Here is a 21,648-nt window from a genome sequence, read left to right as displayed (position 1 = left end):
TGATTATTAAAATAGGTCATATAAAGTGCATGTATTTTGAAAAATTGATAAAATGCACAAAATGTGCAAGTGGCTGTGGTGCAAGGTGCTCAGGCAAGAAGGTACACTGGAATTGCAAAGATCTTTGTAGTTGTAAATGTAATAAATAATAAAAGATCAAATGATCAAAAAATCACCTTGTGATGTTCTCAATAGCTTTAAATGATTCTTTGACCCAGTAAATGTAGATTTTGACACTAAAATTGACCTTCGAAGTGGCTTGGAAGACATGTTGGTTCTCATAGACTTTTTATGGGTGCCATCTCCGATTTGCAATCTTGATGAAGTGGCTCCTACCAAAAATGGAAACTTATGGTGATGGAGAGCACGTGGAAAAAATGTGGTGCTTTTGTCCGATGTGTCCCCTTTCTTCTTAAATCTGGTCCTAAGCTGCCTGACTAATGGTCTTAAAATGAGGTTTGATCAGGTGCACCACTGACCAACAAAAACCTGGTCCAAAGTCAGTGGCGCAGTAATTTTCTGCGATTTAAAGGCCACATTTTTGGAGATAATACAATACAATTCATGTTCTGCCCTCAGAGTTGTTTTCATAGTTTAAGATACTTTTGCATAATGTTTGCATTATTTGAATTACATTAATATTGTGGTAGGAATGTACATGAAAGACACTCACTCAGTTGTTATAGTTCTAAAGAGAACTGGACCTTTATTTTGAAAGTGCAACTTTTATTTTGAAGCGTGATCAGAGGCTCCGTAGTGTTTACATTAGTGGCGACGTTAGCAGCCAGCAGTAAGAAAGACGGACAGTCACTCTCTGAATCTTCTCTTCTTATGCTCACGAAAGCAATGGCTGTAAGTTCATAAAGCAGCAGTTTATATGAATGATTATGAGTACATGACAATAAGTTTAGTGTGACAACATATGTTTGTTGACTGATAAGTCATGCAAGAAGTTAATTTAATGAGCTAATTTAAGTGTGTATCCACATTGTACGCTAGCAATGATAGTATATTAGCCTATTGTTAATGTGAATGGCTATTTTTGGTGCGCAGTTCTTGTGCTATATTTCAATAGTATAATTCAACATTGTTTATTGGGAACATGCTGTAAAGGAAACTGAGTTTTGTATTATTTTCTTTTGCAGTTTCACTCGTGGTATTTCACCATATTAGAAAGGAAATAAAGGGAGCAAGACGCTCCAATCCTGGCTCAAGTGTAGTGTCATACCTGAGTTTGGCTGACTGTTGAACTGTGATAACGTACAAGAAGTACTCAACGCACAGGGAGAACAGTACAATTCATATGCTCTTGTGGCTTACTTTGTGCTCAGATTATGTGCCGTTTTACAAGCAAAAGTGGAGTTGGACATGCCTTTAATGCAATTGCGCCATGCACTTTAGATCATATTTGCATAAGTGCCAATGGCAACACATTTTGTACGGCCCTCAAATGTGACATAGAATCTATGGATTATATTTTGATTTGAACCCTCTATGGTACGGCGTTGCCCTCAGGCAACATACCTATTTCTGGCCTGTCAAATTTCTACAATGCCGCTTTTTGAGTTATGCAATACTTTAAAAAAAGAGGAAAGAGTATAGGGAACCTTTAATTTGTCACATGACCTCCTGGAGGCCATATTGAAACCATTTTTTGCAGACTTTTCCCAAGTAAACAACTTTGCCATTTTGCGCCACAAAAAATCACTCAAAACATCATTTCCTGGCCCTTTTCCATCTGGAAAAAAAAATCCTACTAATAGGTGAGTAAACCTTCATTTTTGATAGTTTCATACACTCTGTTCAAGACATTCATTTCAATGGGTCGTTGGTTCAATGGTACAATGTTTCCTACAGGCAACATTCAGACAAGAAACCGGTTAAAAAAGTTCCTTTTATAATGTATTTAAATTTAAAATGTTTTGTATTGTATCCTGTTGAAGCTACTGAATCTTTTACACATGTTTATCAAATAAATTATGTTAAAATTAATTTTAAAAACTTTCTTTTTCACTTTATGGTAAAATATTGCCTATGGGCAACAAACCCCAAAAACTTCAAAAAAAAAAAAAAAAAGAATTATAACATTTCTTCAGGTTATGTTTATTTTGTCTATTTTTAGACCAAAAAAAACCCCAAAACACTCCAAACATTCTTCTCCTAACTGGCATCATAATGCGTACCATAGAGGGTTAAAATTCAATACTTTCACTTTTAATAGCTTATATTTAATAGACTACACAATGTGTGCGTTGAACTGCACCCTCCTAACAAGCATCTATCAAGTTAGTGTAGGGCTCACAGCTATTCCACAAGTTTCATTTGGATAAAAGACTGAATGCAGTGAGCATTTTCAACAGCTACTCAACTCAACTACTTCAAGATGGAGGTCGTTCTTTGTCCCCCTCCAAACAAAGACAAACGACCCCCACCCCCACAGGTATCTGGAGATACCTAAAGGCGTCTCATTGGCTGATACCAACAGGAAATACAACTTCCAGGTTGAGACACAAAAGTGTCCTGCAGCCACCCCTTCCCGCTCTTCTCTTCTCAACTCCCTGAGGAACAGCATGCCTGCTGTCCTGGTCTGATCTTCCAGGAGGAAGATCAGACACCTTCCCTCTGTCTCCAGCTCTAAGGGAAGGCCGGTGAGGCCCCAAACCAAGTGGGCCCACCACGACGCTTCTAAGTTTCCTGCCTGTGATCTATCCTGGACATAATCACAGAGACCCTCACCAAGCTTCTGGAGCCAACAGCAAACAATGCTACAACCACCAAAACCCAACCAGGAACCAGATTCTTCTATAGTATATATATGTATATAGGATATTTTTGTATAGTTAGATCATTTGAAGTTGTATGATTAATGTTGCTCTACATATCTCAAGTTGTACGTGTAATTTAACTATGACTCATTTGATTTGCTCACACACTAATCCACATGAAATATACCTTTAATCTGGCTTCCTACAACACATAGACCTTCAAGACCGCATGGTCTATTGTTCTTCAAGAACAAAAGGGCTTCCGCCATTTTGATTTATTTAAATGACCGCCTTTCGGCCGCCATTTTGTTACACATTCTTTCTCAACCACATTTCCACTGTAAATAGTCTTTTAGATTAGTTATTGTGTGTTCTGTTTGCTTTGCTTTATTTAGAATAAATATGTTTTTGGATTAATATGCTTCTCCCTTTAATGTTGCACATGAATGAATGATTTGCTAACCTCTGCTATGGAAAAGAACTCAAAATTCCTTCAACAGTTACTAAATATTAATAAGGTAATTCGATTATAATTATATTCATAATTAATAATCAATGTTCCAAATTGATAATTTGTTAACTTTATGAGACTGATTAACTATGATTTGCTATCTTTTCCTATTCCTAAGTGAATAGGTGGTGCCCCATCGAGTAACTTTAATTCATTTAAAGTATTAAATATTAATTTAGTCAATTTCCGATAGCAAAATTGACCTAAATTAGCTTTTACCTCTAAATATTTTGGTACCCCTAATGGAGGCAATGTGTATCTGAACCAGATACCCCTACATTAGGAATGACTACTTGGATTAATCTAGTGGTTGCATGAAAAGTGATCAATTTAAGTGGACAACACACGACTCCACTTTTTCTGCTTGGCCCTCAGTTATATGCTGGCTCCCTAAATTGAAACTGTCATCAAAACTTTCAGCACCCCTGCTAGATTATGCAGCATAGATAGTTTAAATCGGGACAGAAGGAGGATTAAATAAAGATTGCATAAGCCAGAAAAAATAATGTATATGAATCCAGTGTGAAATACAGCAAATTGGCTCAGTTTAGTCAAATAGAAGAATGGGCTCAAATCCAATCAGTACAGTGTAGCATTAATGACATATACTTAGCCAAGCATATACATTTTCAGTGAGCTGTAGATTCAATAAATACATAATTTTCTAATGTAAATATCTGAGTAGGGTTTCCCCTTGATGCTGCGGAAAATCAAGCCTGTGCTAAGTATATGTTTAATATACTTGATGGTGTCCAAGTAGCGATCACAGTTCCAGTCTGAAAAGCATCCTCTCTGTGTATTTTTACACTCATATTCACAGATGTAGGAATGTGTATGTTTGAGAGCCAGCTGGTTTTATAATAACAGGGGCCTACGTCTGTTTTTTAAACCTCCGAATTAAGCTTTCACACATTGAAATGAGTTGCAGTTGTGAGATGATGGAGGATTTATATTATGACACGTCTAAGTATATTAATGGATACCGTGCCAGAGCAAAATATGGCAGTGAGGAGTAACAAGTTGCTCATTTCTCATTACTGGTCCTAAAAAGAAATGTTATTACAATTCATATTAATCCCCAGAGAGGCAATTTGTTACACTACTTGTTATATTACTTCACTGTTGAAGCCTCATAAACAGCCAACTGCGTTTTCTTTCATATTCAAATTTCTGGATTATAACTCATTGGCTCACCTGCATGTCTCTGTGAATATTGAAGAAACCCAACCATTGTTATCGCTTTTCTCTGGAAAGTCGATCATGGGAGAGCTTCCAACCCAATGTAAGTTGACAACTCCACCACTTATCATCCAAGGCAGTAGTTCTCAACCTTTTTGAGTCGCGACCCCCAATTTAAAATGCATGTTGTCCGCGACCCCCGCTCACTGAACAGAATCTCACATGCACAGTTCGGATCACCCGAAAAAGAAACAAAATGACCAAAAAAAAGGAAACAAAATGACCAAAAAAAAGGAAACAAAATGACCAAAAAAGACACAAAATGACCAAAAAAAATAAACAAAATGACCAAAAAAAAGACACAAATTGACCACAAAATGATAAAAAAAAAAGACAGAAAATGACCAAAAAAGGAAACAAAATGACCAAAAAAGACACAAATTGACCACAAAATGATAAAAAAAGACAGAAAATGATCAAAAAAAGACACAAAATGACCAAAAAAATGCACAAAATGACCAAAAAAAGACATTAAGTGACCAAAAACACATTAACACATTAACACTTTAACACAGTGGAGACAGAGCTGACTTCCAAAATAATTTGGCGACCCCCAGAAATCATCTCGCGACCCCAATTGGGGCCCCGACCCCAAGGTTGAGAATAGCTGATCCAAGGTATGACCACCGCTGCTCAGGACATGATCATGTTTCTCTATATTCAACATTTCTTCTCTAGAAAAGGTTTGTGTGACTCAACCTTTGCTGTGTAAAGCTTTCAGCTTTGATCAGTATCAAGTTTCGTTATTGTCAAAAAGAATTTATCTGAACTGTGCCAATCTTTTGTGTCCATACAATGAGTGTCATGTGTTGCAACAAGATATGCATTACGCAGGGGGAAAAAGGAAAAACAGTGTAGCCGATATGTTGCACATGCTTGGCAAACGCTGAGGAAAAGCCTAGAGCTGAAACACGTCAGTTTCCTTCTGCTGCTGTGCATCATTAAGTGTTACACACTTATTTGTGAGTATTAAAGAAAAGATGAATTGTAGCAGTAGCTTCAGGATCTTGGATCATGTCAGGTTCAGTTGGTGGTCGACACCCATCATGTGGATGGAAGCATTCAGTAGCATAAAAAGGCACCACCACTGTATTTATTTCTACCAGACACCACAGGCATGAAGTGTAGCCGTACTTTTTAACATTTTGGTGGCATCTTGGCACACTGAAGCGCCGACTCTGTCAAATACGCCGTTTGAATCCACCACAACACAGACTGCGTACGTTGTAGATGCTGCAGAAGTGGGCAAATCCCTTGTCCCTATAAATCAAATAAAGGCTGCGGTGATTGGCTGCAAAACATACAAAAAGTCATTGTATGCAGGTATTGTTTCTGCAGAAGTTTTGATACTGCTTGGTTCATTTGGTTAATACCTTAAAGGCATTGAGTACCCAAACCTAACATGCTAGCTAATAGTAAACACAGATTACAGCGATTTTGACCAAACACTTGGGATTTATAAAGGCAGCGATTTGCCATTTTAGCTCATTTTAGCTCTCATCCTGTCTCATATGGACTCATGAGATTGGTGTTGTGTTGTGAGGGGTCATATAAGCCAGCTATTCTCAGCCTTGGGGTCGGGACCCCACTGTGTCTCCACTGTGTTGTGTGTGTGTGTTAAAGTGTTCATGTGTTTAAGTCTTTTTGGTCATTTAATGTCTTTTTTTGGACATTTTGTGTCTTTTTTGGTCATTTTGTGTCTTTTTTTTTTTATCATTTTGTGTCTTTTTTGGTCATTTTGTTTCCTTTTCTGGTCATTTTGTGTCTTTTTTTTTAGTCATTTTGTGTTTTTTTTGTAATTTTGTTTCTTTTTGGGTAATTTTGTTTCTTTTTTTGTTCATTTTGTTTCCTTTTTTTGGTCATTTTGTTTCTTTTTTGGGTGATCTGAACTGTGTGTGTGAGATTCTGTTCAGTGAGCAGGGGTCGCGGACAACATGCATGTTAAATTGGGGGTCGCGACTCAAAAAAGTTAAGAACTACTGATATAAGCAGCCTAGTTAAGTGGCAAACATTAACAATGGAATTGCATTCGTAGTTGTTTGTGTGCAGACAGCATTTTCCATTTTTCCATACTGGAACCTATATACTAGCAAAAATAATAACTCCTGTATGTGACATGAGTGCTAATGGAGGGCATGAAGTTGAATTCATGAAGACGAGAATCAATAGAACCCACAGCCAGCTTGTTTGCTGTCACTCCCTTTGCACATTTCCTGAAATGACAGTGTTCCCTCTTTGTTGAAATGAAAGCACCTTGAGGCCACTTGCTCAGGGAAGGGGGGTGGAAAACACAAAGAATAACAGGAAGTTAATAACAAAATGCCAACCACCCTTCAAACAACACTTTCCATTAAATATATCCACTTCTCATTCTCGTCGGCTCATTGTGTGGATACAATATCCTGCCTTTTGACACACACATGCTGAGTTTATTGGTGCGTGCCTCACACCTTAAATCTCCTGATAACATCAGATAAACAGCAGATGTAGCTCCGGCTGTGTGGACGCCGAGGTGATTATGAATAAAGCCTGCATCGTATTAGCAAAAGGAAATGACAAGTAGATGACTGAATCCAATATTGCGAGCATCGGGGCGGCCGTGTCCATCTCTGACCTGCATCACATCCTGATCCCTGCAGTGTCAGCGGAGGTGTGGAGGGGTCAGCGCGGTGGGGAGTGGGCGATACTGATCGGGGTTATTAACTCTCCCTTCCTCCCCTATTTTGTCCTCCTCTTATCCACAAATCACAGCAACTCAGTGCGCCTCAGCTACCAGCTCAGCTGCACCGTCCCTCCTCTCACCCTTCTCTGACCCTGCTGCCGAGCCTTATCTCGCCGTCTCTACACCTCCCCCGCAGGGATCTGAACCTCAAAACCCCCCTGACAGTATCCGAAGCGTCTTCATCACTCACAGTGGTGCCGCAGGGAGTGCGGAGGTAGGGGATGAAAGAAGCCGGGGGCTGGTGGGCAGGTCAACTTCCTGCGCTGGTTTTGATCACACTTAAATGCTGTTGTCATCAGGCACAGGGGCCGTAGCTCCAGCAGAAAGAGAATACATTAAATGTACCATAACTTCAAATGAATCGGTAGAAACTTTCCAACACTTTTCTGCTTCTTCGTTTATGTTTTTCTCATAGATATAGAGGCTCTACACCAGGGGTGGGCAATTAATTTTCCCAAGAATGACCAATACCACGAAGGTTGCGGGGGCCGGACCAAAACTCTGAACTAAGTTCTGCTTAATATTAATTTAATCGCTTTATAAAATACAGTAAATTATCTGCTACTGACAGGAATACATGTTATGATAAGACTGTTAATGTGGAGTAAATCAAATATAGCAGTAAAAAGTAGTAAATACTCCAATCACTATATCACTATTCCATTTATTTTAAACACAACTGTAAATGGCATTTAGTAAGCTTCCTATTTGTGTTTTTGTATTATATAGCTTGTTTTTCATGTTTGTACATTTTCAAGGTGTTTAACAATGTTGTGATGCTTTTATTTTGAAAAGGTGCCGTCCAGTGTGAAACGGGTGCTTTTATTTTGAAAGGTAGTGACAGGAAATAACCGGTGGAACGGTTAAATGAAAAAACGAACGGTAAATAATAACGAGTGCTTAGTAATTCATATAAAGTTGATATGAAGTATCAAAAGGCTTCTGTAGTGGCTGACTGACAGGACACAAGGTTTGTTAAAGTTTATTTTATTCTGTCATACATATTAGTGGTTATATTTGTTGTCTTAAATAGTAAAAGTGCTTGTTAGCTCTAGTGCTAATGCTAATGTTTGCCATTTTTTGGTCTGCTCTACACTGTAATAAATTATTCTGTAGTCATTTCATTTTACTTAACATATTTGATAAAATGTATTAAATATAAATACGTCCTTGATTTTTAGGCAGTTGTTTAAGTAACTTTAATATAAAAATGTTTGAGATAGAATCTACTTATTTTGTTCACATTAAATATAATCTTTATGTGTATGTAATTCTAAATCAAGAGAATTTTGAATGAATCCAACACAATAGAATTAGTCCGTTTTTTATTGACAGGCACTTCCTGTTAAGTTGTTATTAACTGACTGTTTAGTATCAGTTGTTTTTTGGTCTTTTGTTTTTGACATGATAACATGTACTTGTATGGGTTTTTGTTTGTTTTTGTTGTTTTAAGTGTTTTGTTATAATCAAAGTTTTGTTGGTGTAGGCTACTGAAAATCAATTGTATGTGATGTCAGACCATCTTTTTTTTTATTGTTCAAGTAGGGGGCAGACAAATATAAGAAATGTTTTCTTCTTGCTGCTCCTTTCTAATCATGAAGGTGTAGAGTGTGTCTCTGTACACATTTTGTTGTCCACCTTCATAAAAGGAACAAAAATAAATAAATAAAAATAAAATTAAACTCAACTTGTAACGTAGTTAGATTTAATTAATAATATTGTGTGCAATCTGTTGCCTCAATTTGATTGAGTAGCTGTTGTTTATCTTTTTTTTTTTTTTTTACAGTGTAAGCTTCTCCAAACAGCTAAGTTTTCTCTTTTGATGGCATTATTTGCACTTACAGAATCACAGGGGCTCAACCCTCCTCCACCATCCATCATCGTCAGAGATCTACAGAGATTCATCCCTGCAGGTTTGAGCTCTACTTTCCTCCAAAATCAATAACACTTTCTTAAATAAAATGAGTTTTCTCTTCACGGCCCACTGATTTCTTCCCTGAGTCCACTTCAGCAAGTCTTAACCTTCTCCTCTAAAGAATTGTGTTGTCCCCGTTTGACTGTCCTCACTGACAGCGTTTGGTTTCAGAGAGTTTTTTGATGTCCAGTGGCTTTTGTACAGAGTGGAATTCATGTCAGCTTAACAAGCGACTTTTATCTGTAGTGTCAGCCGAACTAGTCTTTAAGCTGACCATCAGGCTGACTGCGGATGGGAAAATCTATCTAGTGTGGGGCTGAAGCTCAATTTAATTTAGACACACAATGATCAACAACCGCAAGACTACTTCACAGAGGATACACCATATAAAGGCATTATTGAGCCACTAATGTATGACATCCATGAGGAAGAATTAACATGGTTATCTGATTAAATGGACAGTTTGACATTTTGCTTTGTTGTAGAGAATTAGATAAAACAGATTGATACCACTCTCGTGTGTGTAGAGTAAATATGAAGCTACCACCAGAAAGATATTAGCCTAGCTTAGCATAAAGAATGGAAAGAAGAGGGATCAACTAGCTGGGTCATGTCCAATGGAACAAAAATCTGTCAATCATTTACATTTAGTCATTTAGCAGACGCTTTAATCCAAAGTGACTTACAGAAAAAGGGAAACAATCAAGGCAACCTGGTCTCACAGGAATCCGTGAAATAGCCACGGATTTCGCTTAACTCAAAATCCGTGGAATAGCCACGGAATCACTCAAATTTCTGTGAAACTGACACGGATTTCGCTACAATGCAAGTTAATGCCAGTCATATCCCCTGGCTATTCCAACATACAAAGTGATTATGTACATTCACTGAGTGAATATTTAGAAAATAAAACATATATTTCTCGCTAAAAATGTGATCAAAATCCATTTTTATGCAGAAACTAAGTCAAAATATTGATTTTTTTTCACTAAAAATGAGAGAACTGTCCGCCATGTTTTTTGTTCGGGACCTTGAAAGTCACGTGACTTGGAAAAAACCAATAGGAACAAATATCCATGGAATAGCCAGCTAACCAGCTGCTGGCTGTCGCTTCATATTTGCTGTACATATATATATATATAGTATTAATTTTCTCATTTTGCTCTTGGCGGGAGAACAGACACATATTTCCCAAAATGTCACAGTATTCCTTCCAAAGGATTTAATGTAAAAAGCTTTGATACAAAAACAGACACATTGGTGGAAAAAATAAGCAAGTTTAGGTGAGGAAAATACATTCCACACAAGACTATATTATAATAACTTGAAATAGACTGTTTCCATAAGGGAAATGAAACCGGACAGGACCAGGAGGACTCTCGTCTTTCAGTGGAGATCCAGATCCCACCGCTCCGCTCCAGGCTATCAAATACACTGACGTCCTTTCATTAGGGCCCAGACTGTACACTGCAAAAAAGCCAACTTGTATTTTTTGGCCTCTAACAGTGATTTAAGTTGGTAAAACTTGGAAATATAAATTATTGACATTTAGGGCAATAATGTAAGTTAGCACAACAAAGGAAGCCAGTTGTCTGCTCAAAAACAAGTTGGTGAGTTGTTACTTATATCTTTAAGTTGGGGTTCAAAACAAGGGACAATAGTTCTGCTAACTCTTATTTCTTTGTTGTGAAATGCGGAAAGCAGTGAAATTTGGTCATTAGCGAAAGCTAGCGGCTAACTGATGCTAGCGGCGCTGCTTGTAACAGCTACAAGAGTAGCCATTAGCGTATCAATGCTAACTCAAAATTGTGGCAGAACATTAGCTGACATTTCATAGCAGCGTTACAATCGTGCCAATTCAGCACATTGCAGAAGTTAGCAGAAGGATTAAAAGTTATTACAATGTAAAATTATAAGTTAGTACAACTTACAGTTGAGTTGACAAAAATCTGAATTCAGAGTTGAGCAAACCTAAAAACAAAACTTAAAATATTTAGTTGAATTGTCCAACTTAAAATTTAATCAAAGTTTGTTGCCTTGAAATTTTGAGTTCACCCAACTTTTCTTTTTTTTGCAGTGTAGGAGAGACGGGTGTCAGCTGAAGAGAAGGCCTCCACCCTTCTTTTGACCGTCTGTGCAACTCTTTTTACTAATTTGTTTATTTAATTTCTCCCCTGACAGTCCCTCCTCTCAGTCAACTCTACTCCAAATATCTATGACTGTATGACCCGACCACCTCCTCATAAAGTCTGCGACTCTGGAATCTGTTTCTGCCCCTGAGACTTTTCCAGATAGATGGAATTTTCTTTGCTTAGTGAAGCCCAGGTCAGCTGTGTGACCCTGAGAGGACATTATCTGTGTCCTGGAAGATGCTGGGCAGATGTTAAGTTCTTTCCTCTACAGTCCACAGAGATTTAAATTCTCTTTTTTGCAGAGCAACAAACCAAACAAACCTGATTGAACCGTTAGTTCAAAGGTTGCAAATGCTTTTTGAGCTACTTTTAAGACCCAGTAACAAGTTCCCTGGATGGAACAAGAGCAGCCAGTGCACAGTTATTAATCAAGGGAAGTCCTGTTCCCATGACAGACAGGAGTATCTGGAGAAACACAACTTGACAACCTTCTCTTGTTGTTCTCTCATACTCACTCTCTTCCAATCTGCTCCCTCTCTCTCACCCACACACTATTGATTAACTGTAGTGACTTCAGAAGGACATTACGACCGTCAGTAAAGAGCAGGAGAGAACTGATGAAAAGCCAGGGGAGACGAGAGAGAGTGTAATAAAAAGGAAAGTGAAAAGGACTGAGAGAGCACAAGTACAGAACAAAGAACAAGTCAACGAATCAGAATGATAGAAGATAGTGAGAGGATGTCCACCGGCAGGAATATCTGTCATTTCAACTTTTAATTTGAAAAATAAATAATTTGTTATTTCTTTTTCACAAGTAACATGTCTTGCCTTGAGGGTAGAACAAGGAGGATGAAACAAGCAGTATTTTAAGGCAGTAGTTCTCAACCTTTTTGAGTCGCGACCCCCAAATTTAACATGCATGTTGTCCGCGACCCCCGCTCACTGAACAGAATCTCACACGCACAGTTCAGATCACCCAAAAAAGAAACAAAATGACCAAAAAAAGAAACAAAATTACAAAAAAAGACACAAAATGACCAAAAAAAGACACAAAATGACTTAAAAAAAGACACAAAATGACAAAAAAAAGACACAAAATGACCAAAAAAAAAGACACAAAATGACCAAATAAAAAGACGCAAAATGACTTAAAAAAGACACAAAATGACCAAAAAAAAACACAAAATGACTTAAAAAAAGACACAAAATGACAAAAAAAGACACAAAATGACCAAATAAAAAGACGCAAAATTACAAAAAAAGACACAAAATGACCAAAAGAACACACAAAATGACTTAAAAAAAGACACAAAATGACCAAATAAAAAGACGCAAAATTACAAAAAAAAGACACAAAATGACCAAAAAAAGGAAACAAAATTACCAAAAAAGACACAAAATGACTTGGTTGAAAAATGAAAATGAAAAATGATTTGGCGACCCCCAGAAATCATCTCGCGACCCCAAGGTTGAGAAAAGCTGTTTTAAGGCAATTGTGGGGCAAATGTGAACATTTGAATTGTTGCAAAACAGAAAATCTGATAAAATGAGCCTCAGCTTAGTTTTGTCAGAATTAGGCACTATAGGTGATGCACGGCTGTAATCAGCTAGAACACAGCGCAGTGAAAGGGATATGTATATTCCAAACTGGAAACAAACCAAGTTGTCTCAACCATCTAAACCCAAGCAAGAAAGAAAAATGGACAGAGGACAGAGATTCACCACTTTAACCCTTAATAGGACACTCATTGAAATACTTGCAAATTCCAAATTTAAACCCTAGAGAATATTAGAGGATATTACATACAGCCAGAATGTGTAAAAAAAACAACATATGAAAATAATATTTTGAGAAAAAAGTTTACAAGATTAAAGTGGCAAATCTACGAGAAAAAAATGCGTAGATTTATGACATTTAAAGTGGTGAATCTGGGAGAAAAAAGTTGTTTTTTCCCACTTTTTTCTTTTAAATCTGCGACTTTTTTCGCACAGATTTGCCACTTTAAATCTCTTAAATCTGCAACTTCTTTCTTGTAGATTTGCCACTTTAATCTAGTAAATTTGCAACTTTTTTCTCAAAATATTACCTGAAGTTACCAAATATAGTTCTTTGCCTGATTAAGGGTTAAAGAGTTACTTTTCTGCTTGATCACAACTATTTTGATAAAGGTATTTCCATATCTGTATCTTTAATACCTCTTCAGCATAGTAAAAAAAATGGAAAAAATAAGCAAGTTTAGGTGAGGAAAATACATTCCACATAAGACTATATATTACAATAACCAAAAAAGACACAAAAGTACCAAAAAAAGACACAAAATGACTCAAAAAAAGACACAAAATGACCAAAAAAAGGCACAAAATGACTTAAAAAAGACACAAAATGACCAAAAAAAGGCACAAAATGACTTAAAAAAGACACAAAATGACCAAAAAAAGACACAAAATTACAAAAAAAGGAAACAAAATTACCAAAAAAAGACACAAAATGACTTGGTTGAAAAATCAAGAGAACACTTGTTTGCCCAGTTGAGGAAGTCTGATCGTATTATGCTGCTTCTCTTTAGCATTTCTAATGCAATACTTCAAATGTGCAGAAAAACAGGTGAATAGAAAGAGAAATCAAAGTCTTACCGTCATGGCCAGGAGTTTTCCGTAGGTGAGGTGTGCAGGGATGTGGTCCGGCTTGGCTCGCAGGGACTCTCTGTACCAGTGTTCAGCATCAGTCAGCTTGTTCAGTCTGATGTAGGCCTCTCCTGTCAGAGAGAACTAAAGGTCAGGGGTCAAGCTGTCAGAGGTTAAGACATCTTCTCATTGTTCATCGTCCCTGACAGAGCAGCAGTGAGACCTCAATCTAGAGGGGCATGACATCTGGCCTCACATCTCTGCTGTTTTAAAATGATATGTTTACTTGTATAATATTTGGCACTAAAGTAAGAGAATGTAGATGCTAGCATTTGTTTTAGGTTGCATTCACACAGCAGAAACTATTCATGATCTACTTTTGATTACAGCAAATTTTCCAGATATCCAGTCGGCAACTTTAACCCATAAGAACCCAGACCCAGTAATCCTTAAAGGAAAATTATGGGGGATGTTCAACAGAACAAGTGAACCACATAGAACACATTTATGATGTTTAATAAAAACTAAATGTCAAAGATCTTTGATCTGACATATATGTTGCATGGGGCGTTTATGGAATTTATGTTTATGATATTTCTTATTTTTGAATGAATAAACTAGACACCTTTTCTGATTACTGTGATATCTGTACAGCACTTTGGTCAACCCCGGTTGTTTTAAATGTGCTTTATAAATAAAGCTTGACTTGACTTGACTTGACTTACAAAAACACAAATTTGCCTTTTTCTTTGCATCTCCACAACATATATAAAAAATGTGACATTGATAGTGCTGTTAGACTACAAATTCCATTTCAGATTTCTTTTAAGTAACAAAATAATAATAAATCAATAATAAATTAATATAAATAACATAGCTTCATTTGATGGCTTCTCAACAAGCTGCTGTAGCTGTAGAAAACTGAAAAACACACTTATGTACTTAAAAACAACATACACGAACATTACTAGAACATTTACAATGTTTGTGACACCCATGTCACCATAGGTTCTTATGGGTTAAGTGAAACAAGCAGAGATGGTTGTGGCTTAAAAACTGTTAAGCAAAACCTGTATAACACTCTCTCAGCCTCCCTGATTGGTCAGACATCATGTGATACCTCTCCCACTCCCACATCTGACCCTCTGCATGCTCACACCTGAAAAAACAATAGCCTCTCTTTCATAGCCATCCAATAACACGTGTATTATTGCAAGAATCGACTGGTAATTAGACACAACACAGTTAAAATCAACATTATAACATTTAGGGAAAGAAAGTGAATGTATCCCAGTTGTTAAAATGTCACTAGAACCTGAGCGGACACGTTGTTTAGACTAGAGTGGACTGACACTTTAATTCCAAGAGGATTAGGACTAATCACTTCCCTGATAGGAGACTGCGATAAGCAACAGGTGTCACACGCTTAATCACAACTCTGGGACCTTTTAATGACTTGAAAACACACTCTCCTTTTACTGAATGAGGGATAACGCTGTGTAATAATACCTTTTAATATGTAGGCATGTAAAAGACATCAAATTTAATATGTGACTTCCTTTTATTGTGAAAAAAAATAAAGCTGCAGGCTTAAGAGATTTCTCCCTCGAGACGTAAAGCAATACATGAGAATATATTTTCAAGATGATATCCATCAGTTCAGACTTGTGTTTCAGATTTAAGTGTTGGAAATCCAACATGCTGTCAACAGCTAACAGCTAAGAATGGATTAGATGATATCGTACATTTGATACCAATCTGTCAATCTACATAGTGACACAAAATCAATGTGATCTCACAGAAATATGTGTAATGACCACACTGCAAAAAAGCCAATGTGTATTTTTTGGCCTAAAACAGTGATTTAAGTCGGTAAAACTTGGAAATATAAATTATTGACATTTAGGGCAATAATGTAAGTTAGCACAACAAAGGAAGCCAGTTGTCTGCTCAAAAACAAGTTTGTGAGTTGTTGTTACTTATATCTTTAAGTTGGGGTTCACAACAAGGGACAATAGTTCTGCTAACTCTTATTTCTTTGTTGTGAAATGCGGGAAAGCGGTGAAATTCATTAGCGAAAGCTATCGGCTAACTGATGTTAGCGGCTAACTGATGCTAGCGGCTAACTGATGCTAGCAGCTAACTGATGCTAGCGGCGCTGCTTGTTACAGCGACAAGAGTAGCCATTAGCGTATCAATGCTAACTCAAAATTGTGGTCGCAACATTAGCTGACATTTCATAGCAGCGTTACAATCGTGCCAATTCAGCACATTGCAGAAGTTAGCAGAAGTAAGGATTAAAAGTTATTACAATGTAAAATTATAAGTTAGTACAACTTACAGTTGAGTTGACAAAAATCTGAATTCAGAGTTGAGCAAACTCAAAAACAAAACTTAAAATATTTAGTTTAATTGTCCAACTTAAAATTTTATCGAAGTTTGTTGCCTTGAAATTTTGAGTTCACCCAACTTTTCTTTTTTTGCAGTGCACATCTCTTAAAGCAGCTACAACTTTCATCTTGTGTGTGTGTGTTTGGAGGCGCCTGTGACAACAGCAAGCGTTTCCATGAGCACCAGACCAGAACTAGAAAACCTCTCATTTAACTGCAGCATGGTCTTAGAGTCTAGCTGGCTCAGTCCTGGTTCTGATTCTCCAGCGAGCCCAGCAAAAATGCCGTGGACCACCCATGGATGGTTGCTGCAGGAGAACTTGCTGGTTTTATCGTAATCTAACCCAATAGCCTCGTGGCCGGCATTAAGAATTACTACAGTAGCTCGAAAAAGTATGTTAACCCGTTGAAATTATTTCCATGATGATTTTTAGGTTAAAAGTCTGATATCACTGACGTATACGTCACAGTGATATTTTTGTAACCTGTTTTATATTCATTTGTTCAGGAAATATGGTCAAAACAGGATAAATGCAATACAGGACACCCTATTAACGGATTAGAGCTGTTCAATGGGTTTTAACATAAAAAAAAAAGCTTTTTAAAATTAGATACTTTTTTTTTTATTTCTGTTTTCAGTCACACTCACATTTTGATTTTCACATTTTTCAAGTCACTTTTTTTTTTTTCAGCACTGAGCCATTTATAAAAACATATATGTAAAGGTCTGTTTTGACTGCTTCATTAGTTGATGGATTTTAAAAGCAGCCAAAATACTTCTCGCCCTGCTGGCAGCAGACCTCTGCATGAGATTAGCGCAAACATCAACGTGCAATTAGAAGTGACATGGAATCCAAGGAGCTGAAAACCAGCTCCTCGGAGTGGAACATTCCTGGGCCCACCAGAGAGTGTTGGAGCGAGACCAGCAGGGTGCAGATTACCACCCAGGTCTGCCTCTGATGAAAGCTTCTGCTCCTTGGCGTCTGACAAACAGCATGAGAGCAGCACAGCGAGCGAGAGCTGGAGATAGATACGAGCAGGTGTGCCAAATGTGCAAATCAGTTCATCGAGGAAAACAAACGCTAAGCTGCAGAAATCTCAGATCTCTGGCTCGGTGCCTCCATTACAGACGCAGCGCTGCTCCTTAACGCTGACTGCAGCTTTCATCAACATTTTGACATAATCTCGGTAGCACTGTCAAATTGCATTTTGCCTCCACATAAGCGAACCTGCGGCACTACCGAGTTACAGACGTTTCAGGTTTTAGTGTATGTGTGTGTGTTTAAGTAGCTGCATGTGTGTGTGAGCGAGAAAAAAGCAGTAGGGAGACAGAGAGAGAAAAAAAAGTAAAAAAAGCAAAGAGAAAGCAGCTATAATGAGGCAGAAAGCAGCTGTTCTACAGCTGCAATCTAACAAGCTGGCTTGTCCTTGTAGTGAAAAGCAAATTAACGCTGTTTAACATGATATTGTCCTCCTGTCTCCATTCAAGTTAGACTTCTCAAACAAGGATAAAAAATGATATAATGGTTATTTGCTTGATGTCTATATCAGTAGATCTCAAACTTTTTGAGTCGCGACCCCCAATTTAACATGCATGTTGTCCACGACCCCCGCTCACTGAACAGAATCTCACACGCGCAGTTCAGATCATACAAAAGAGAAACAAAATGACCAAAAAAAACACAAAATGATAAAAAAAGACACAAAATGACCAAAAAGGAAACAAAATGACCAAAAAAGACACAAATTGACAACAAAACGATCAAAAAGACACAAAATGACCAAAAAAGACACAAAATGACCACCAAATGATCAAAAAAGACACAAAATGACCAAAAGGAAACAAAATGACCAAAAAAGACACAAAATGACCAAAAAAAGACATAAAATGACTAAAAAAAGACACAAAATGACCAAAAAAGGAAACAAAACGACAAAAAAAAGACACAAAATGACCAAAAAAGGAAACAAAATGACCAAAAAAGAAACAAATTGACCACAAAATGATCAAAAAAAGACACAAAATGACCAAAAAGACACAAATTTACCAAAAAAGACACAAAATGACAAAAAAAATCCAACACAAAATGACCAAAAAGACTTAAAGACATTAACACATGAACACTTTAACACAGTGGAGACAGAGCTGACTTCCAAAATGATTTGGCGACCCCCAGAAATCATCTCGCGATCCCAATTGGGGTCCCGACCCCAAGGTTGAGAATAGCTGCTCTATATGACACTGATTTTACACATTTTACTTTTTTCCAGCAGTCTTTAAAACATTTTTGCCGCATATCTTATCCCTGGTTTAACCTGAACACTGGGCTGCAGGAAGCGAGAGTGAGCCTAATCTAGTTTTCATCTTCATACCTAATAACTAAGGGCTTACAGTAAGCCCCAGGTTTAAGATTCACAACTGGAAATGTGACCCAAAGGTTAACATCTTCTGAATTCTCACAGCGATAGCTCTATGACAAATGTTTGACCTCTTTTCTGCACATGGAAAATAAAGAAATGTAATATGACAAACAATTATTCTATTTGTTTTGTGCAAATTTGAACTGATACAAGTGATTTGGGACAGATTCAAAAAATATTTCTTGCCACATGCCATCACACTGTACAATAACAAATAATAGTCTGGTTCATTACATACAGTCACTATGCACACTGTTCATTGCACCTTATTTGTTTCACAGCACCAACATTTCTATACTGCATATTCATATTTATTCTGCACTGGAATTCTACTCCTTAATACATACTCCTTCTTTAGACACTTTATTTTTTATTGTATTTTATTGTATTTTTATATTTTATTGCTTGAAGTATGCATAGGTTGTTCTTATTTAATTGTGTTGTTATCTATCCATCTATCCATCTATCTATCTATCTATCTATCCATCTATCCATCTATTAACCTATATTTTAGCCCCGGGCTGTATCCACATTCAAAGCTGCAAGTATCAAACAGCTAATAGGGCTGTAAGCTGTGTTTTCACTTGCAAATATTATCTACTAATCTTGACTGAAGTTCAGTAAAGACAGTCCCTGAAGCAAAACATGATCTCTTATAAATGATCCAGAAAGACATAATAATAATAATAATAATAATAATAATAATAAAAAAGCATGATGTAATAGCAGCCAAGTGCTCCAAAATACTCAAAAAATAACCCTTCTCACACACTGTCTGTTATTTTTCCTGGTCCAGATGGGCAAAATCTTTTTTTAATGCATTGGTCAATTTTGAAATTTATCTTTTATCAGACAATTTGTCTTTTAACAGTAGATATAAAGCATTACAAACACACATTTAGGTGTATTTATTTGTTTTTTGTAGAGTTCTCCTTCGTTCCCCAAAAGTTAATTTAAATATTTAAACATTTCAGAAAACTTGTAGTACAAATGAATCTCAATGCAATTCATCAGCTGAGCAAGTTTCTTGATATTTATGGTGATATTTACGAGTTAAAATTCTTGCCCCAATTCACCTGTAATGTCTATAAATATATAGGATTTTACACTACATAAAGGCATTTTTTTACAATTGTTTTCCCACTCATCCTCTGAGACAGAGCTCTACCTCAGCAGCACTTACATACACCAAACTTTCAACTTTCATTTCTATCTATATTCTCAACGTTTTCACAGAGGGGTTTGTTCATATATCATTCATAGCCTTATTCATAAAACATTTTATTCCTAAAAAACATGGGCGAAAATTGATTTTTTTACCCCCCGCTGGCTGTTGACAGTATTTTTTGATTTATGGAGTGTAAAAAAACACATATCCAACAATCCCTCTGTGAAAACCTTTGATGAATATGTCAACAAAATGTTCATATTTCTGTTCTGAAAATGAATGCAAATAAGCACAGATGTAATGCCTCATTTGCATATTTAAACATAACAATTCAGAAAACTTGTACTGCAAAAAATAATTGTCTTAATGCAGGGGTGTCAAACTCAAATACACAGTGGGCCAAAATGTAAAACTCACGGGCCAACATTGATATTTATTGAAAAAATTCACCTAAACAAGTTCAAACGAAACGGAACAAGCAAAGCTTGATATAACTTAATATTGCAAACATGCAAAATTGAATATCAAATAAAACAAACAAACACATCAATGGCATTCATTTCATAAATAAAATTTAAATAAAAATCGTATGTCCCTTTATTTTATATGCGGCCTTCTTTAAATTTAAATTTAACAGTAATATTTTTTCCACGCTAAAAATAAATGTGAGAATAAAATAACAATAATAAACCAAATGACTAATAATAATATCCTTCAATGAATGTGCAACCATTCAAACCTTGGACTAGCAAGAAAAAGTGCATAAAGACAACTTTAATTGTTGCTCAGTTTGCTACACACTGATCTACTGTGTTCAAGCCAAAACACCAGTAGAGCATTCTGGGATTTGTAGTATTATTTGCGCTGTATAATAATAATTTGGTATTGCCTTGCGGGCCAAATATAATAATACTGCGGGCCAAATTTGGCCCGCGGGCCAGAGTTTGACACCTCTGTCTTAATGTAAGTAATCAACTGGGGGAATTTTACAGTGATGTGTATAAGTTAATTACTTCCCCCATATTCACCTGTATTAAAAACCATGCCCCATTTGCATATTTAAACATAACAATTCAGGAAACTTGTAATGCAAAAAATAATTGTCTTAATGTAAGTAATCAACTGGGGGAATTTTACAGTGATGTACAGTACAGGCCAAAAGTTTGGACACACACCTTCTCATACAATGCGTTTTCTTTATTTTCATGACAATTACATTGTAGATTCATCAAACTATGAATGAACACATATGGAATTATGTACTTAACAAAAAAGTGTGAAATAACTGAAAACATGTCTTGTATTTTAGATTCCTCAAAGTAGCCACCCTTTGCTTACTAGAATATAAGACGTTTTCAGTTATTTCACACTTTTTTGTTAAGTACATAATTCCACATGTGTTCATTAATAGTTTTGATGAATCTACAATGTAAATAGTCATGAAAATAAAGGAAATGCATTGAATGAGAAGGTGTGTGTCCAAACTTTTGGCCTGTACTGTATATAAGTTAATTATTTCCCCCCATATTCAACTGTATTAAAAACTGCAGCTTTTTATGTTTGTGGTGTGGAAACAAAAAAGCAAAAACAAAAGCAGCTCTTACCCATCATGTTGTAGAGGCTCTGTGGTGCAAACTGTCTTGGCATTTTCTGTATTGCTTCTTTAAACACTGTGAGGGCCTCCTGTGAATGAAACAAATACAAAAAAAGAGAAAAGCTGGGGGATGTTTGCATTAGAGAGCGGAGAGACCTCGCCAGAG

General features: G+C 36.7%; 1 protein-coding gene across 1 annotated transcript in view; it reads right to left on the bottom strand.

The window, feature by feature from the left end:
- The window catches only part of tmtc2b (transmembrane O-mannosyltransferase targeting cadherins 2b), a 161,219-nt gene that overhangs the window by 27,326 nt on the left and 112,245 nt on the right, over nucleotides 1-21,648 (bottom strand). Inside the window, exons 7-8 of the mRNA XM_059335609.1 lie at nucleotides 21,493-21,571; nucleotides 13,919-14,040 (exon numbers count right to left, since the gene is read on the bottom strand). Coding sequence (XP_059191592.1) covers nucleotides 13,919-14,040; nucleotides 21,493-21,571 — 201 coding nt within the window. The remainder of the gene's footprint in view (nucleotides 1-13,918; nucleotides 14,041-21,492; nucleotides 21,572-21,648) is intronic.

This window comes from Centropristis striata, chromosome 6 (assembly GCF_030273125.1).
Source record: "Centropristis striata isolate RG_2023a ecotype Rhode Island chromosome 6, C.striata_1.0, whole genome shotgun sequence".
In the NCBI taxonomy this organism is placed as follows: domain Eukaryota; kingdom Metazoa; phylum Chordata; class Actinopteri; order Perciformes; family Serranidae; genus Centropristis; species Centropristis striata.
The sequence above is the reverse complement of the archived record's forward strand: the minus strand, read 5'-3'. Positions and strand labels throughout refer to the sequence as shown.